Source organism: Rhinocladiella mackenziei (assembly GCF_000835555.1).
Source record: "Rhinocladiella mackenziei CBS 650.93 unplaced genomic scaffold supercont1.4, whole genome shotgun sequence".
In the NCBI taxonomy this organism is placed as follows: Eukaryota; Fungi; Ascomycota; class Eurotiomycetes; order Chaetothyriales; family Herpotrichiellaceae; genus Rhinocladiella; species Rhinocladiella mackenziei.
In genome coordinates, this window is record NW_013550601.1 from 1,453,187 (window position 1) to 1,469,187 (window position 16,001).

The 16,001-nt window shown below is 51.6% G+C and overlaps 7 protein-coding genes across 7 annotated transcripts; 6 read left to right on the top strand and 1 right to left on the bottom strand.

Annotated features, from left to right (window-relative positions):
- Positions 1-291: 291 nt before the first annotated feature.
- On the top strand, positions 292-1,857 carry Z518_05658 (uncharacterized protein; the record flags this gene model as incomplete). The annotated part of the gene is made up of 1 exon (XM_013416469.1): positions 292-1,857. The coding sequence occupies one exon, from the start codon at positions 292-294 to the stop codon at positions 1,855-1,857; it is 1,566 nt and encodes a 521-aa protein (XP_013271923.1).
- A 1,222-nt stretch (positions 1,858-3,079) lies between these two features.
- On the top strand, positions 3,080-4,947 carry Z518_05659 (uncharacterized protein; the record flags this gene model as incomplete). The annotated part of the gene is made up of 3 exons (XM_013416470.1): positions 3,080-3,502; positions 3,591-3,935; positions 4,009-4,947. The coding sequence occupies 3 exons, from the start codon at positions 3,080-3,082 to the stop codon at positions 4,945-4,947; spliced, it is 1,707 nt and encodes a 568-aa protein (XP_013271924.1).
- Positions 4,948-5,677: 730 nt separating this feature from the next.
- Positions 5,678-6,952, top strand: Z518_05660 (uncharacterized protein; the record flags this gene model as incomplete). Its single annotated transcript, XM_013416471.1, has 4 exons — positions 5,678-5,816; positions 5,884-5,927; positions 5,995-6,584; positions 6,643-6,952. 4 exons carry the CDS (start codon positions 5,678-5,680, stop codon positions 6,950-6,952), a joined length of 1,083 nt encoding a protein of 360 aa, XP_013271925.1.
- A 31-nt stretch (positions 6,953-6,983) lies between these two features.
- On the top strand, positions 6,984-7,436 carry Z518_05661 (uncharacterized protein; the record flags this gene model as incomplete). Its single annotated transcript, XM_013416472.1, has 1 exon — positions 6,984-7,436. The coding sequence occupies one exon, from the start codon at positions 6,984-6,986 to the stop codon at positions 7,434-7,436; it is 453 nt and encodes a 150-aa protein (XP_013271926.1).
- A 604-nt stretch (positions 7,437-8,040) lies between these two features.
- Z518_05662 (uncharacterized protein) lies at positions 8,041-9,972 on the bottom strand (the record flags this gene model as incomplete). The annotated part of the gene is made up of 5 exons (XM_013416473.1): positions 8,041-8,446; positions 8,516-9,078; positions 9,110-9,742; positions 9,861-9,889; positions 9,921-9,972. 5 exons carry the CDS (start codon positions 9,970-9,972, stop codon positions 8,041-8,043), a joined length of 1,683 nt encoding a protein of 560 aa, XP_013271927.1.
- Positions 9,973-12,060: 2,088 nt separating this feature from the next.
- On the top strand, positions 12,061-13,298 carry Z518_05663 (uncharacterized protein; the record flags this gene model as incomplete). Its single annotated transcript, XM_013416474.1, has 3 exons — positions 12,061-12,603; positions 12,693-12,897; positions 12,991-13,298. The coding sequence occupies 3 exons, from the start codon at positions 12,061-12,063 to the stop codon at positions 13,296-13,298; spliced, it is 1,056 nt and encodes a 351-aa protein (XP_013271928.1).
- Positions 13,299-13,768: 470 nt separating this feature from the next.
- Positions 13,769-15,967, top strand: Z518_05664 (uncharacterized protein; the record flags this gene model as incomplete). Its single annotated transcript, XM_013416475.1, has 1 exon — positions 13,769-15,967. The coding sequence occupies one exon, from the start codon at positions 13,769-13,771 to the stop codon at positions 15,965-15,967; it is 2,199 nt and encodes a 732-aa protein (XP_013271929.1).
- Between the last annotated feature and the right edge of the window lie 34 nt (positions 15,968-16,001).

Consider the following 16,001-nt stretch of genomic DNA (forward strand, 5'->3'; position numbering starts at 1 on the left):
CAGGAAGAACTCCGCCGATATATTGCGTTTTCCTGCCAATTGATAGTTTGCTAGGCCAAAAACAGTTCAAGACCGTTCCGGCTTTTCATTCCTCACGCAATCTATCCTGCACATGCCTTCATCGAAACGATTCCGAACCAACATTCGCCAGTTTATGAAAGATTTTGTAAGTGACCCCATCTCCAGGAACACATGTTCATATTTGAAGAACCCCATGGGGCCTGATTGAATTCAGGTGGCTCACTTCTGCCAAAACCTCTTTGAAGAAAATTCATTCTCTCTCCAGTCAATATGCTTGGATTTGCGGTCCTCGCCGTATCTTCTGTCTTTTTTCCCTTCTACTTTGTTCTTGTCCCCATTTTGGAATACTTCCGGGATCCAAAAAGGCTCCGGAAGTATCCCAAACTATCTTTCTGGTCTGGAATATCAGATCTCCCCTTCATCTTCGAAGCACACAAGGGCTTTCGCTCCAACACACTTTTGCAAGCCCATAAAAGGACCCCCGTAGTCCGGATAGGGCCAAATTCGCTCTCTTTTAGCAGTCCGGCCGCCATCAAAGACATTTACGGCCACAATACCCCGTGCTCCAAAGATGTCTTTTACAGCGAGCTCGCGGGAACTCACTATCATCTGGCTGATGTGGTCGATAAAGCTGAACACGCACGCAAGAGAAAGATGCTCTCCAGTGCCTACGCAATCAAGAATCTAGAAGGGTGGGAGCACAAAGTAGCCGACATGACCAACAGACTGGTAAAAGCGTTCGACGCCCGATGTACTGGACCTCTGCCCCAAGGTGTCTGCCCACCCGAACAAGACCTGACCGTGGACTACCGCATGTGGACCAACTTGTTTACGGTGGCAGCAATCGCCAACATTGGTCTCAGCGAGGACCTTGGCTTCCTCGACCGGGGCGACGACCTGATTGCTTCCGAGGCTGCGGATGGCACCATTAAAGAGGTTCATTTCAGGGAATGCCTCCATGCCACCGCCTGGGCTCAATCAAATCTTGTCTGGTCGTACCCTTGGTACAAGACACTGGTCAAGATCAGCAAGTTTCTTTCTCCGACCTACCGGGAGAAGTGGCGACTTAATGTAGATTGGGACGGCATCGTCAGAAACCGGGCGACCAAGCGCCTCGCACGGTACCAGGGAGGCGAGAAGTTGGATGACTTCTTTACCGCTATTATGCAGGACAAGACTGGCATTCCGAACAATCTTGAATGGGGCGAGATCGTGGCCGAGGTCAGCATCATGATGAACGCGGGCTCCGACACCACTGCGATTGCCATGAACAACGCCCTCTTCCTCTTGCTGAAGAACCCTCCCTGCCTGGAAAAGCTACGAGAGGAATTGGACACGGTGTTGGACGAGGACGAAGTTGTGGCCCCCTACGACAAAGTCCGTCATCTGCCATACCTCCGGGCCTGTCTGGACGAAAGCATGCGTCTCCTCCCACCCACCACCTTTGGGCTCCCTCGTCGTACGCCGCCCGAAGGTGCTCCCATTGCCGGAGAATATGTCGCCGGCAACACCAGTGTTTCGATGTCGTCATATGTGGTCCATCGCGACGAAAGTATCTTCCCTGATGCTGGAACCTACAAACCTGAACGGTGGCTAGGCGATGCGGGAAAAGAGCTACAGCCATATTTCATCGCCTTCTCTGCAGGCGCGCGTGGCTGCATCGGTCGCAACATTAGTTACTTGGAGCAGACGGTGGTTCTGGCCACCTTGGTGCATCGGTTTGAGTTTGCCCTTCCGTCGCCCCAATGGGAACCGACAAGGAGGGAAAACTTTAATCTATCCCCCAGTCCCATGCCCTTGAAGGTTTGGAAAAGGAAGCAGAAGGAGATATGTTAGATTCGTTCGATCTCGCTGTGGGTTCGAAGGCTGGAATTGCCAGAAATCGTGGCTGGTTGGCACTAGTGATGACCTTTGACACTTGTTCTCTCTATCAAAATTCTCCCCACACCGTCGGTGTCTTCTGGGAAAGTCGACTGAGTCCCTGTGAGAACACTTCTTCTAGCCCTTTGCCTTTGATGTATCATCCCGTACTTTTTGAATGATTAAACAACGTTATGGCTTGAAATGATACGATTTTAACAAGGTATTGAACCTCATTTGGTGGTGAATGCAAGCGACATGAATGTGTCCAATACTCATGAATTCTAGCCAGAGATCTAGGGTTGTGAGCACCAACCTCAAGAGATTCCGGTCAATGCACAGATAGACATTTTTCGGTGAGCATGAAATCCAAATAAACACTTCGTAGTGTGCCCTAGAACCTAATTATTCTTTGAACTCCAACGTTTTACAAGAGGGCTGAGGTATACGTTAGTATCTCGCTCACACCAAATATTCTATATATGGAAAGAAAAGGGGAGGGTGTTAGGAGACGATCTTTCTTAACCCAATCAATCTCACCATCTCCAACCTCATTCCCATCCTTCATGAAGAGAAACTTCGAAAGTCTCTTGCTCTATACCAACTGCCGGCCTTGGCGATAGCGCTGTCTCACCTCCTCGTTGAGTTTTTGACTTATCTGCTTGACTTGATAAGAATTCGCCGAAAAACTACGCCACAAAATGTGTTGGTGCACGGAATTTCCCCCCACAGTGGGGATCAGCAGAATAGAACTTCTGACTCTGGAGGAAGTAATCGGCGAAACATGTTTGGCCAGACGGAATTTCGGCGCCCTGGGTGCTGGGGTAGAAGGGAATCTTCCCCAGACCCCCAGACAACTTGATCTGCTAATGAAACTCCATCCGGATTCCCTACTAGCTATCCCATTCCAAAAAGAGTTACAAGGCCGTCGCGGCAAGGAGTTTCGGCTGCAACATTCGCCGCCATTTTTCCTTCCACAAATCAAAGGCCGGTCATTATGATCAGGATCATGAGAAAAACCCAGTACATTGGATCGAATGTATAAAAAGGTCTCCTCTTTACCTCATAGAAGGGATTTTACTTTACATCTTTCATCACCAAAGCCGGTGACGACAATCCAAGTACACATTTCATCTGCCTTGTTGGAGATCCATCACATTCGTCCCATCGCGTTCGAATCTTCCACTGCTTCGACATCATGGCACAGACCGAGGACTCCCAACCCAATACTACCGACGAGAAGAGTCGATATGAACACCATGAAAACGACGATCAAGGCCACAGCAGCCGACGAGAATCTCTTAGAAAGAGCCTTGACAAATCTAATCTGGTCATGGGCCTCGACCTCGGCACCGAGATTCAGGTGTCGTACGAAGAAATGAATCACAATTCCATCGACGACATTGCCAGCAGTTGGTTTGTCTGGCTGGTGGCGGCGACGGCGTCCATTGCTGGGTCGCTCTTTGGTTATGACACGGGGATTATCTCGGCCGTGCTGGTCTATCTCCATGATGATCTGAATGGGAGACAGACTACTTCAAGTGAGAAAGAGCTGATCACTTCGCTGTGCTCCGGGGGTGCCTTTATTGGCGCCATCATCGCCGGCTTGACAGCCGATAAGGTGAGCTCCGGGTTATGGGCCAAATCAAAAGACCCATACACATTCCATGTCAACATTCAAGCTAACAGGGACATTCATTATCTCAAAGTACGGTCGCAAGGTTGCCATTTATGTCGGCTGTGTCCTATTCGTGATCGGTGCTGTTTTGCAAGCCGCTGCCTACACGATCGCTCAGATGTCCGTCGGGCGTCTGGTCGTGGGCCTTGGCGTGGGCTCTGCTGCGATGGTGGTCCCCATGTACGTCGCAGAAATCGCACCGACCAAAGTCCGTGGACGACTGATCGGCCTAAACAATATGTCCATTACCGGCGGACAAGTCATTTCTTATGGGATCGGTGCCGCCTTCGCTCATGTCCCTCATGGCTGGAGATACATGGTCGGTCTTGGTGGGCTTCCAGCGGTCATTCTAGCATGCCTGCTCCCCTTCTGCCCTGTAAGTGCCTTGGAGGAACTCCTTCTTTGAGCCGTGAACTTCGTACTGACCGGGCGATGTCACCACTGGGCAGGAATCGCCACGCCAATTGATCTACCATGGCAAACTCCAGGAGGCCGAGAAAGTCCTGACCAAAATCTATCAAGGCGCCACTGAAGAGCAAGTCCGAGCCAAATGCACATTGATCGTTGCTGCTTGCAACGAATCCAAGGAACTCCACGAGGATCGGTCGCGCTGGGCCAAGATCAAACAACTCCATACGAATCCGGCTTACTTCCGTGCGCTTGTCTGCGCCTGCGGACTGATGGTTATATCTCAGATGAGCGGCTTTAACACCCTCATGTACTATTCGGCCACTCTATTCGCGCTGGTGGGCTTCGATGATCCCGTGGCCGTCGGGCTCGTGGTCGCAGGCACCAACTTCGTCATGACGTGGGTGAACATGATGATTGTGGATCCTGTGGGCCGTCGCCGAGTCCTGATCTCGACAGTTTGGGGTATGTCGGCTGGTTTGATGGCGGTGGCGGTGGCCTTCAGCTTCATCCCAGTGGACCTTGACACTCTAGATCTGGAGACTAAACGGGTGACCACTCCAGCCATCGTGGTCCTTGTCTTCATCATTTGGTTTGTCTGCTTCTACGGGGTTTCGGTCGGTAACACCGCGTGGATGAGTACCGACTTCTTCCCCATGGAAGTTCGCGCCATGGGTACCATGTGGTTGACATGTTCATGTTGGGGCTCCAACATCATCGTGAGTTCTACATTTTTGTCCATGATGAAGGCCATGACACCCAGCGGCGCCTTCGGGTTTTATACCGCCATCTGCGGCATTGGTTGGGTTTTGATCATTTTCTTTTATCCCGAAGTTTCCGGACTGACGCTCGAGGAGATTGGAGAAGTCTTTAAGCACGGCTTCGGGGTGAAATATGCCCGACAACTGCGGAAAGACAAGAAGGAAGAAATCAAGGAGAGATTGAAGAATCAGGAACGACCCATCGCAGTTGGGCACTAAACTTAAGCTTCAAAGTGTATCTGGAGTTTGTACACAGATTGAAATATGGGATTAAACTTTGGTGATGAGGGGGAAATTGCGTTTCGGGCGCTAGAGGCTGCGACGTACCACTTTAAAGGGTGGATCACTACGTCAGAACAGCACTTCCTTCACCGTTCTGTCCGCGTATCGAAGCGATTTGAAGCTATTTACTAATTGAGTGAGCATCTACATAAATTTTGTGTCTTTTACGTGGTGATTGTGGCGTTCTGGGAGAGTTGTGGAGCCGGCGTACAGAATGACACAAGGATGGTATTACAGACTAACACCCGCAACCCCATGAATCTTTCAACTCCTGGAAAATCATGAGGGAAACAGATCACTCTCCGCCGGCGACTTCTATAGAAACAAACGGCAAGAAGAGAAAGTGCTCAAACGAACAGCCTACGCGTTCGCGGGCTCTGGCCGCCTGCGACGCCTGTCGAATCAGCAAGACCCGGTGTGATTCTGCTATCCCGACAAAGACCCTTTCTCGATGTGAGCGACAACCCAGCTTGCGCTGCTCGGGTGCCAGACAGATTGCTGATCATGTTCCTTCCAGATTCGAGCTCTGGGGCACGAAAGTCTTGACGGCCATTGAGAACCAGGGGCGCCTCCTGTCTGATCTGGCACAAACAAGCAAGGATGGCCTCTGGCAGCATCTCCCCAGCCGTTTCGTTTTTCGGGCATGGAAGACGATGGTCTGGAGACGATGTCGCGCAAGGATATCCCCTGGAACCCGATCACGGGCTCCGATATGATTCTCCGCTGGTCGGTGTTTCCACGTGAGAAGCCTGTCAGCACGTTTCCTGTGTCGGCGTACGCGGAAAAGCCTAATCCATTTGCCTTTGGTACGTGCAAGTGCTTCTACAAAGGTCCGAAAGAGTTGGGCGAAAAAGCAAAACCGCTGATGGAAAGCATGCAAAACAAAAAGAGACGTCACATCCGTCACCAGCACGCATGTTCGAATTGCGGGACATCTACATGTCTCAAATCTAGATTAAGAATCCGATCGTCGACATTGACCAGCTGAATGCACACATCGCGTGCGTTCTGGAACATGGCTTCGGCTGGTCCGCTTCATCATGCCTGGTGCTCCTGGTGTTTGCTCTGGCGGCCGTCTGGGGCCATTATCCTGACGATGAACGACGACCGGTGGCGTCCGTCGAGAGGAGAGATTCCTATCCCGGCCGATATGTCACGCTGGCCGTGCCTGAACATCGCATGGAAGAAGTCTCTTATCTACTTTGCGATGGCCCAGAAAAGGATGTCGGCGGCGTATTTGGACGGTTCATTGCTCGGCGTGGTGTGTTTTTGCCTATTTGGGTACGTATCATCAGAAAAGCCCCGATCGAGCCAAGGATCCTGGCTAAATGGGAGAACAAAAGCATGTGGCATCAGTACAATATTGAACCCATCCAGGGATGGAAGATGTTTCGGACGGCGTCCATGCTATGGGAAACGTATAATCCGAAGCATGCCCATGGGAAAGCGCCGAGGTCGAAGCAAGAAGAGAGTATATCCACCTTATTCTCACTGTTGGGGGACCTTGCTGATCGCGAGGAAATCTGTGTAGGCCTTGAACAGCGACTGTACTGGACGTGCCCGAAATCAGAATGGTATGATTCCCATCATGGCTCGACTGAGGTCGTTTCGATACTAACGTGATGGTCCCAGCGAGGTGCGCCACGAACTCACCGATCTCCCGTCCTGCACGTTACAAGAATCTTCATTCCCCTTCTCGCCCCCGACGTTCCCCACCGTTCAGAGCTTCGAACAAAGCACGGCGGACATCATCCGCCAAGAAGCCTCTAGCATCCCGTCCACCCCGTCCTCCTACTACTACTACCTGGCCGAGATCTCGCTGCGGCGCTTGCTCAACCGCACCCGCAACGCCGCTACCCTGCTGTCGCCGACCATTGACTCTTTCACCACCACTCGGCTCGACGACACCCTCCAGAAGTTTGAACACCAACTCCAGCAGTGACTGGACTGTCTGCCACCCGGTCTCCGATTCAATGTCCCCCCCCGACTCCTGGCCGCCACCAGACGAACCCGAACTCGTCAAACTCGTGCGCGAGCGGTACGTCGAGGTCCGCGAACTCCTCTGCCGAGCCTACTTGTACATGTGTCTTCACGGTGGCACGCGCCTGACACGATCCCAAGCCGAAGCATACGGCGCCCGCGCCTCTGCCGGCCTACGACTGAGTGTCTACCGGATTCAAACCGAGAATCCGTTCTTCCGTCACCCGGGTTCCTGGGGTGCATGCCGCGTGCGCTTCAATCAGGCGCTGTGCCTAATTGCGGCGGCCCGCGGAAAGGACCTTGGCGCGGAGTCGGCGGCGTACGTCGTGGTGCCGTCGACGTGGCGGGAGTGCGTGAGCATGGTTCAAGATCGGCTAGAGACGTGGAGTGACCAGGGCGGAGGCATTGCAGAGCTGGGTATGTTATTGGATTGGCTGGTGAAATAGTACATGGAAATAAATAATAGTATAACGTAGTAGATAAGCAAGCCGATCACTTGACAACACAACCAAAACAATCATATCTACTCGGAACTATATACGTTGGACATTTCTTCATCTTGCTATCAAAGGATCTAATTGAGTGCTCTGACTGGATCCGGTCATAGTGTAGGATGTAGCCATCTGAACAGTGCCCGTTAGCGTTGTCGTAGCCGGTTGGTGGCGCTGCAACCTAGCAGGCAGTCACCTCATGGAACTGACAAAAACAGATGCGTTACGCTCACGGAGTAGTTTGTTGGCCATATCTTCAATATCACACAACCTGGGAAAAACTGATCGTGAATCATGTGTCGGACCAGTGTCTTCTCTTCTAACTCTGTAAGATTTCGCGAATAGGGTAAGATATCCTCTCGTGCAGGTGTACCTTGGTACAAGACGAGGAACAATAGATACAGAGCGTGCAAAGAGTTTCTAAACCCTTCGTTCTAGACCCTCAAAGTGGGACGCATTTTGCGTCCGTCCCCGAGGTTGCGCAGTTTGAATACGAAGGTGCGACGCATGTCCCTGGCCATTTTGCACCTTGCGATAAGCATTCTATTATCTACCATGTCTACAGACCTAACCAGTATCGCGTTTGAGGGACGATCAGTTCTCCCTTGCCCAGGATCTCCTGACTTGATGTCCCTACCAAGACCTCATAAGGTCCCTCCTCACTCTTCCACATACTCTCAGCCTCGTCCCGGAAGCTGGTGGCATACCGGTCTACAGGGATGTGCACTTCCTTTTCTTCACCAGCTTGCAGAAAGACCTTTTCAAACCCATGCAACTCTTTCACAGGTCGAGGAGTCGAGGAAGCGGAAGCGGCAACGTACAATTGGAGGACCTGCGCACCAGCAACGCTCCCGGTATTTTTGACCTTGATCACCGCCACACTCGGATGGTTCGATGTGAACACCTTGGGCACCATTCTGACCTCCGGGTCCGAGAGCTCGAAAGTGGTATAGGAGAGTCCGTGTCTGCGAGAAATCAACCGAGGTGATTTAGTTGGGGGAATTCACAGCAGCAGCCCGAGGAGGAGTCCTTACCCGAATGGAAACAAGACCTCCCTTTCTGTCTTGTCATAGAACTTGTAGCCGACGTACACATCCTCCCCGTACAGAACACGGCCGCCAACACTGGTATCGTTGAGATAGGCGGGGTTGTGTTTGACATGGATCGGCCACGAGAGAGGGAGTTTGGCGCACGAGTTCACATGGCCGAAGAGCACGTCGGATATTCCATGACCGGTCTCATTCCCTCCATACCATGCTTGCACGATGCATTTTGCTTGGTCAGCCCATGGCATCGTGACCGGGGTCCCAGACTGATTGACGATCACCGCATTCGGCGCGACCGTGAGGACTTGAGTGATCATTTCGTCCACGCCCCGAGGAAGATCCATGTGAGGGCGATCAAATCCTTCCGATTCCCACTCGCCACCCAATCCCGTGTAGATGACGGTATGGTCAGCATTTCTAGCTGCTCGAACGGCACGCTCGATCATTTGCACGGGACTCATCCTCAGACAGGCGCCGAGGTGGGCGGCACCGCCGCCAAAATTCACCATTGCCAATGGTTTCCGTCGTCGCGGTGTTGGCCGACCCAAATTCTACTCGTATTTTGTAGGCATGGCCGCCCACCAGCTCCTTCGAGCCAAACTTCTCCACGGTTCCTTTACCAAAGAATGCCGTGCCCCGAGTCTGGTGTGTCGTGTTGTCGATGGTGAGTTCATCGTCGAAGTACAGATTTGCGGTGCCAAACACGGTGAGGCCAAAGTCCCACGTGCCTGTGGCGTCCGGTACAAAGTCTCCGACTAACGCGCCCCAGAACAATGCTTTGTTCAGCTCCGGAATACCATTGTAGTCCATGAGCTGGAATGAAGTCGACGAGACATTTTCTTGGCCAAGAAGCTTCCGATTGGGGCCCGTGGCGGGCTCATTGTAGAAGTTGATCACGGCGTTGTGCAACATTCCATCGATCACCGGGAGCATTTTGTGGGCGTACGCGCCCACTTCGTAGGTAATGGAAGCCTCGGGGATGGCTTCGGCGACAGCATCGTAGAGAGATACGGAATAATAAGGGAGAAGCGCGGCACTGCCTCCTCCAGAGATTGCGGGCGTTCGTACATGGGAACCAATGAGAGCGATCTTGGGCAAGATTTTGGGGAGAGGCAGAATGGAATTGTCATTCTTGAGGACGACAATACTGTGGGCGCAAGCCAACCGATTCAAGGCACGGTCCTCTGGAAAGTCGCGTCCTGTCTGCACTGTAGTCTATGAGTCGATTTGAGAAGGGAGGATGACACGAGAACCATGAAAGACGGCAAGAATTGTAAATGCAATAAACGCTTCCTTTTGGTAGTTAAATCGGCTCGAGCAATGTAGTTCGTACCGGTGGTTGTTTCTCGTTGGCGTCCTCTGCTGGAGAATGATAACGCTATGCGTGTCGCACGTGTCTGCGATTCGCGATGAAAGGACGGATGCAGGGAGTGTGCCGGTCGCATGGAGGTTTTGGGTTTAGTAGTTTTGGGGTAGTAGTGTTGGTGGAAGGAGGGGTGGAGAGGAGTGCGACTCGGGAGAGGGTCTGAGAGAGTGAGTGGGTGACTGTGCGAATCGAGGAAGATGAAGAGGGGAAGGACGAATGATGAATGGTTTGGATCTTCAAATCATTGTGTCTAGATGATAGCAAAGAATAGGAGAAAGTATTGAACGACATCAAGTGGGCAAGGAGTTTGTTGAAATGGAGTTTTAGAAGCACGAATCATACGTCGAAAAAGCGCAATGATCAGCAAGGCTGTCGCTATGTGACGAGGCTAAAGTTGAAATAGGCAGTCTCTATGATGCTCTCGTCTATTCATCATCTTGGGGATATTTTGTTCCTCCTTGTTTCTGATCTCATCCATAACCCCAACAGTTTCCTTCCACTGCATTATCGTGCTCTCTTTCCGCCCGGCGGCGATGTCAAGGGCAGTGTTGTCGGCCTCAACAATGAATCCTCGACCCTGGTGAGAGTAGTCGCACTTCCTATCTTTCGTTAAAGAATTCTTCGCATTTCTTGAATTGAAGGATGTGGTAGCGCGGCGCCTGTCACATTGATATACCCTTCCGTCCATTGAACCCGGCAAACAATGTCGGACAGTTCATTCGACATTATGGTAGAAGTTAGAATGTCCTGTCTTCCAGTAGATGGGTATTGTATCAGAATACTGGACGTCACCTCTACTTCATGGAGGCGGGTTTGGGTTGGCCAGAACATTGGGCCGCCCTGAGTTTCCCGGTGTATGTGGATCGAGAGTGAGGAACGCCCATTTTAATGGATATGCGCCTACATCCAGCAGTGTCCCAGCACCTAGCCTTGTATCTCGAGGTCGATGGTAGACTGGCCATGTCGAACAGAAGGTTATAATTGGAAGACATGCAGAAAGCATCCCCAATAACTTCCCCAATTCGGTAGCCATGGGCCGATGCCATAGCCACATGGGCCTCATGGACGTAAACGCCTTTATGCCTGGCCACTTCAAACACGTCCTTCGCTTTGTCGCGCGTCTATTGTGAAGGTCTTTCGCAAAGGACGTTCTTGCCGGCTGCGATAGCATCGAGACCTTTTTTCTTGTGAAAAGCGTGGGGAGTTCCGATGTAGACGCAGTCGACATTGTGGTCGCCATACGCCTCTTCGTAAGATGCATAGATGGCTGGGTTGGCTTTCAGGCAATGCTTGGAAGCAAATTCTTGACTCTTTTTCCAGGGATGAGGGGCCAATGCATTGGATTAGACGTTTTGCTTTTGCGTCAGGGCGGGCGAGGACCAAGTCTGCTACAAATCAAGATGATATAAGGCCGGTCGATAATATTCCCCACCTGTGCAAGTGGGAATAGTCGAAGACATGACGAAGATGATATTCGATCACGATTTCCTGGGCTAACCCCTCAGGATAAGGGAAAACACAACTATATTTATATGTGATCTTCGATGTTCAGCTTACTCGGTTAATGACCTCAACAGCATGAAGCTCCCTATGACGGGGGTGTCTTTGGTTCGTTCGTATCTGCTTGCATGGGAATAGTCAACCACAATGAATCCTTCCCTACCCACTCCCTTTGTAAGGGAATGAGGATGACGAGCCCCTAATTCCTACACAGTAGAGATGTACACCCGAGGACCCCCCCCCCCCCTTTTCTCAGACAATCACCTCTCACCACAACATATGTACGGCGGACTCTCCCCGTTAGGTCAATTCACGACAACCGAGGACCGAATGCCACTTGCCCATCTGATCCAATCAAGTTGCCGCGATTCTCCATCCCAGGGCCTTCAAGCTAACTGGAATGGATGTCTGAAATCTTGGCAACAGTTTTCAGTCAAATGGTTGCTAGGTTTTGGGAAAGCCCCTTTACCCCCCCGGCAGAAAATCTATATATTGTTGGGAGAGGTCCTCGCTTGGGATCGTGACTTGGGTTCTAGTAACAATCTGGCTCTCTTGTCGCGGGCGTCACTCCTGTGAACCCATTAACAAGCATCTGAATTGGCAGATTTTCACGGCCTGAGAGGCGTTCTTCGTCGTCTGACCACTGACACATCCCCCCTCAGCCAACATGGCCACTCCCACGATCGAAGAACTCCTCCAGCACCAGACTTTCAAAACACTCACCCCCAATCAAGTCTCCTCCTTTATGAAATATGGCTTCCTACGCCTTCCCGGAGCTATTCCCCTAGACAAATGCGAGTGGTGGGCCAAGGACGTCTGGCACCGCCTAGGAATGGACCCGAATGACAAGTCCACCTGGACGGCCGAGCGCTCACACATGTCCAAGCACCACGTTGTCCCTGCCAAAGAAATCGCTCCCGCGGCGTGGGAGGCTATCTGCGAATTATGCGGGGGCGAGGATCGAGTGGCCAAGGGGGGAGAGATGTGGACAGATGCCTTCATCGTGAACCTGGGGAGTGAGGAAACGGAAGGTAAGAAGGTACCGCCCAAGGAGTTGGATAATTGGCATGTCGATGGGGATTTCTTCGTCCATTTCCTCGATAGTCCTGAGCAGGCTTTGTTGGCGATACCCTGCTGGAGCGACGTCGAGGAGAATTCAGGAGCCACCTGGATTTGTGACCAAGGGCCGAAGAGAATTGGACAGGTGTTGGTAAGTTGCTTTTTTGCTTGTCTGCCCCATTTTGGTCCCTCGTTGAGGATGGACCAGACCGTGCAAAAGACTGACATGGTGTGTGTTAGTATGATCACCCGGAAGGACTTAATCCAATGATGAATCCCCGCGGAACAGGAATCAGGCCAGAGCGTGAGCATGCCTTCTTCGGTGAGATGGTGCAAGATGCACCCGACGAGAGCTTTCATGAGATGACAGGGAAAAAAGGAGATGTCATCCTGCTGCATCCGCTCACGCTGCACAGCGCTAGTAAGAACGGACGGAGATCAGCCAGTGTGTTTCGCCCCCGTCTTCATCTAGCTCTAAGCCAGAGAATGCATCAATTTTCTCGCCAGGATTGCTGACCACAGTGATCTGACCGCACAGGAATAATCACAAACCCACCCGTCTCGCTCTCTGCTCCATTTCAATTCAACCGCTCGAACCCTGCGGACTATAGCTTGATTGAGCTCAAAACGATGCAGGATCTTGGAGGGCCGGAGAAGTTCAAGGATTGGAAGATTACGAGGGAGAGGGAATTACTTGTTCCAGAGCGACTCCCTCGTCAGGAGAAGTTGCGGGAAATAGAGAATGAGAGGCTTCGGAAGCTGGGTCTGAAGACGGCAGATGAAACGATCAGCCAGCTGCCGCACCTAATGATTTCCAGGCAGCAGGCGGCGAAGGCGGGAGCATAATGGAAATGCGTGTGGCATAACTCATTGTGTCACGAGCACTCGAGGGCAGAAGCAACCAGTCCGTGGGAGAAATTAGGAGGAGTTGAAAGCTTCGGAAAGCGAATGTTAGTTACCTAAAGTCGTCATCTCAATCTATCTTCATGTTAGAGTGCTTCATAGTGGAATCGTAATAATATATAATGACGTAGGAGTTAGGCAACGATCTCAATGACAGCGAGACAGTCTATATAAGCGCTTTGAGGAGGCATGAAAGCAACATGCTGATTCAAAAGGGGTTGCCAGCCGGCTGGCTTGGCATGTTTGTCTTCGGGGCCCCTCGGATACGGCGGGATAATTTTTCTTTGTCATAGGGTGCCAAGATTTTCATTTGGAGAAACTTCCCAGTTCGTTGGAGAGATATTTTTGAGCTTCTAACTTTTTCTCATTGAATTAAAAAAAGCGACGCAGAAAATTTGGAGCACAAGTCAAAAATGGGAAACAAGAGGCGGAAGCTATCCTGTGGTAGCTATGAAGTCTTGTCTACACCTAGAGACAAACCCTCGGGAGAAGGAGAAAACGACACCAATTCAAAAGATCGAAGGCGCTCACTCTTCGTCCGCTCTCTACCTGCGTCGGTCACGAGCGAACGACTCACCGAACACTTTTCGCAATCATACCCCCTGAAACATGCTACGGTCATACTCGACCCCGAGACCAAAATCTCAAAAGGCTTCGGTTTTGTAACCTTTGCCGATGCCGAAGATGCACATGCCGCCGTTACGCAGTTCAACGACTCGGTCTTAGATGGGAGAAAAATAAAAGTTGAAATTGCGGAAGCGAGACACAGAGATACGGAAGATGGCGGTAAAAGCGGCCCAAACACAACAGCTATTCAGCTTCGAGCACAAAGAGAGAAAGAGAGAGCAGGCCCACAGCCTCCGAAGCTGATTGTGAGAAATCTACCGTGGAGCATCAAGACATCCGAAGATCTAGCAATGTTGTTTCGGAGTTACGGAAAGGTCAAACATGCCGTGGTGCCGAAGAAAGGGCCGAAAGTGCAATATGGGTTTGGCATCGTCGTGCTTCGCGGTCAAAAGAATGCGGAGAAGGCAATTGCTGGAGTCAACGGAAAAGAGGTTGATGGGCGCACGCTTGCTGTAGATTGGGCCGTGGACAAGAAAACCTGGGAAGAGCAGCAACATACGGTGTCAGAAGCAGGGCAATCCGCCGCCGAGGACGAGGAGGAACCCCATCCTCCACAAGGTCATCGAGAGGGCGAAGACTTGGGAGGAGACTCCGGGGCTAAGTTGCATGACACGGCGGTTGTTGACAGCGACAGCGACAGCGAATCCGACGAAGTCTCTGGTGAGGAAGAAATGGACAATTTCCACGAAGATAATGACCTCTCCGAACCAGAATCAGCTCAAACCGAATCCACACAGGGCCAAGAGCGACATGACAGAGGAAACGATACCACTATCTTCGTCCGGAACCTGCCTTTCACCACGGATGATGATACTTTGCGAGAACATTTCTCCGATTTTGGACCCGTTCGCTACGCACGAGTGGTTTATGATCAGGATACAGAACGCCCGAAGGGAACGGGTTTTGTCTGCTTCTTCAACGTCGAGGATGCCAAAGCATGTGTTCGGGATGCTCCGAAACATGAAGCTGCCGGCGAGAACTTGAAGAGGGACAGGAAAAGGAAAGGGGAAACGCTGAAACATTCCATGCTTGAAAATGAGGCAACCGATCCCTCCGGCCGATATACGCTCGAAGGCCGCGTTCTCCAAGTGTCGAGGGCGCTCAGCAGAGAAGACGCGGAACGAAGAGCCAATGAAGCAAGTGAGAAGCGAGACGCTCGAGATAGGGACAAGCGACGCCTGTATTTGCTTTCTGAAGGCTCAATTTCCAAGTCATCCAAATTGTACCATCAACTGGGCAAAGCGGAGATTGATATTCGAGAGAGCAGCCAGCGACAGCGACAGCGACTGATCAAGAGCAACCCCAACCTCGGTCTCAGTCTCACTCGACTTAGTGTCAGGAATATTCCTCGCAGTATTGACAGCAAAGAGCTGAAGGCTCTGGCTCGAGAGGCGGTGGTCGGGTTCGCCAAAGATGTCAAAGCTGGCCTTCGGGACCCTTTGAGCAAGGAGGAGCTAAAGCGAGGCGGGGATGAGATGCGTGAAGCTGAGCGGAGAAGAAAGCTCTCGGGGAAAGGTATTGTGAGACAAGCCAAGGTGGTGTTCGAAGATAAGGAGGGTAGCAAAGTCAAGGAAGGAGCAGGCAGGAGTCGCGGTTATGGATTCATCGAATATGTCAGTCATCGAAATGCGCTTGCCGGGCTGCGCTGGCTCAACGGACATTCGGTAAAATCCTCTTACGATGGTGGCGGTGAAAAGGGAAAGCGACTCATTGTCGAATTTGCTATTGAGAATGCCCAGGTCATACAGCGAAGGAACGAACGGGAAAGAAAAGCCAGAGCGGGTGGGAAGATGAAGAACCAGGATCAGGTCCAGAACAGAACTGAGAAGACGGCTCCGGCCGCAAAGCGAAAGCGCGGTGATAGAAACGAGAAGACCGCCTCGGAGGCATCCAAGAGCCTAGACCCTGATGAGAAAAACCGCCTTGCGAAACGGAATCGAATCGTTGCAAAGAAGCGTCAGGCGAGGAAAGCACGGAAGGGATGATCTCGGACGGCCATTTGTTGATGAATAATAGGAT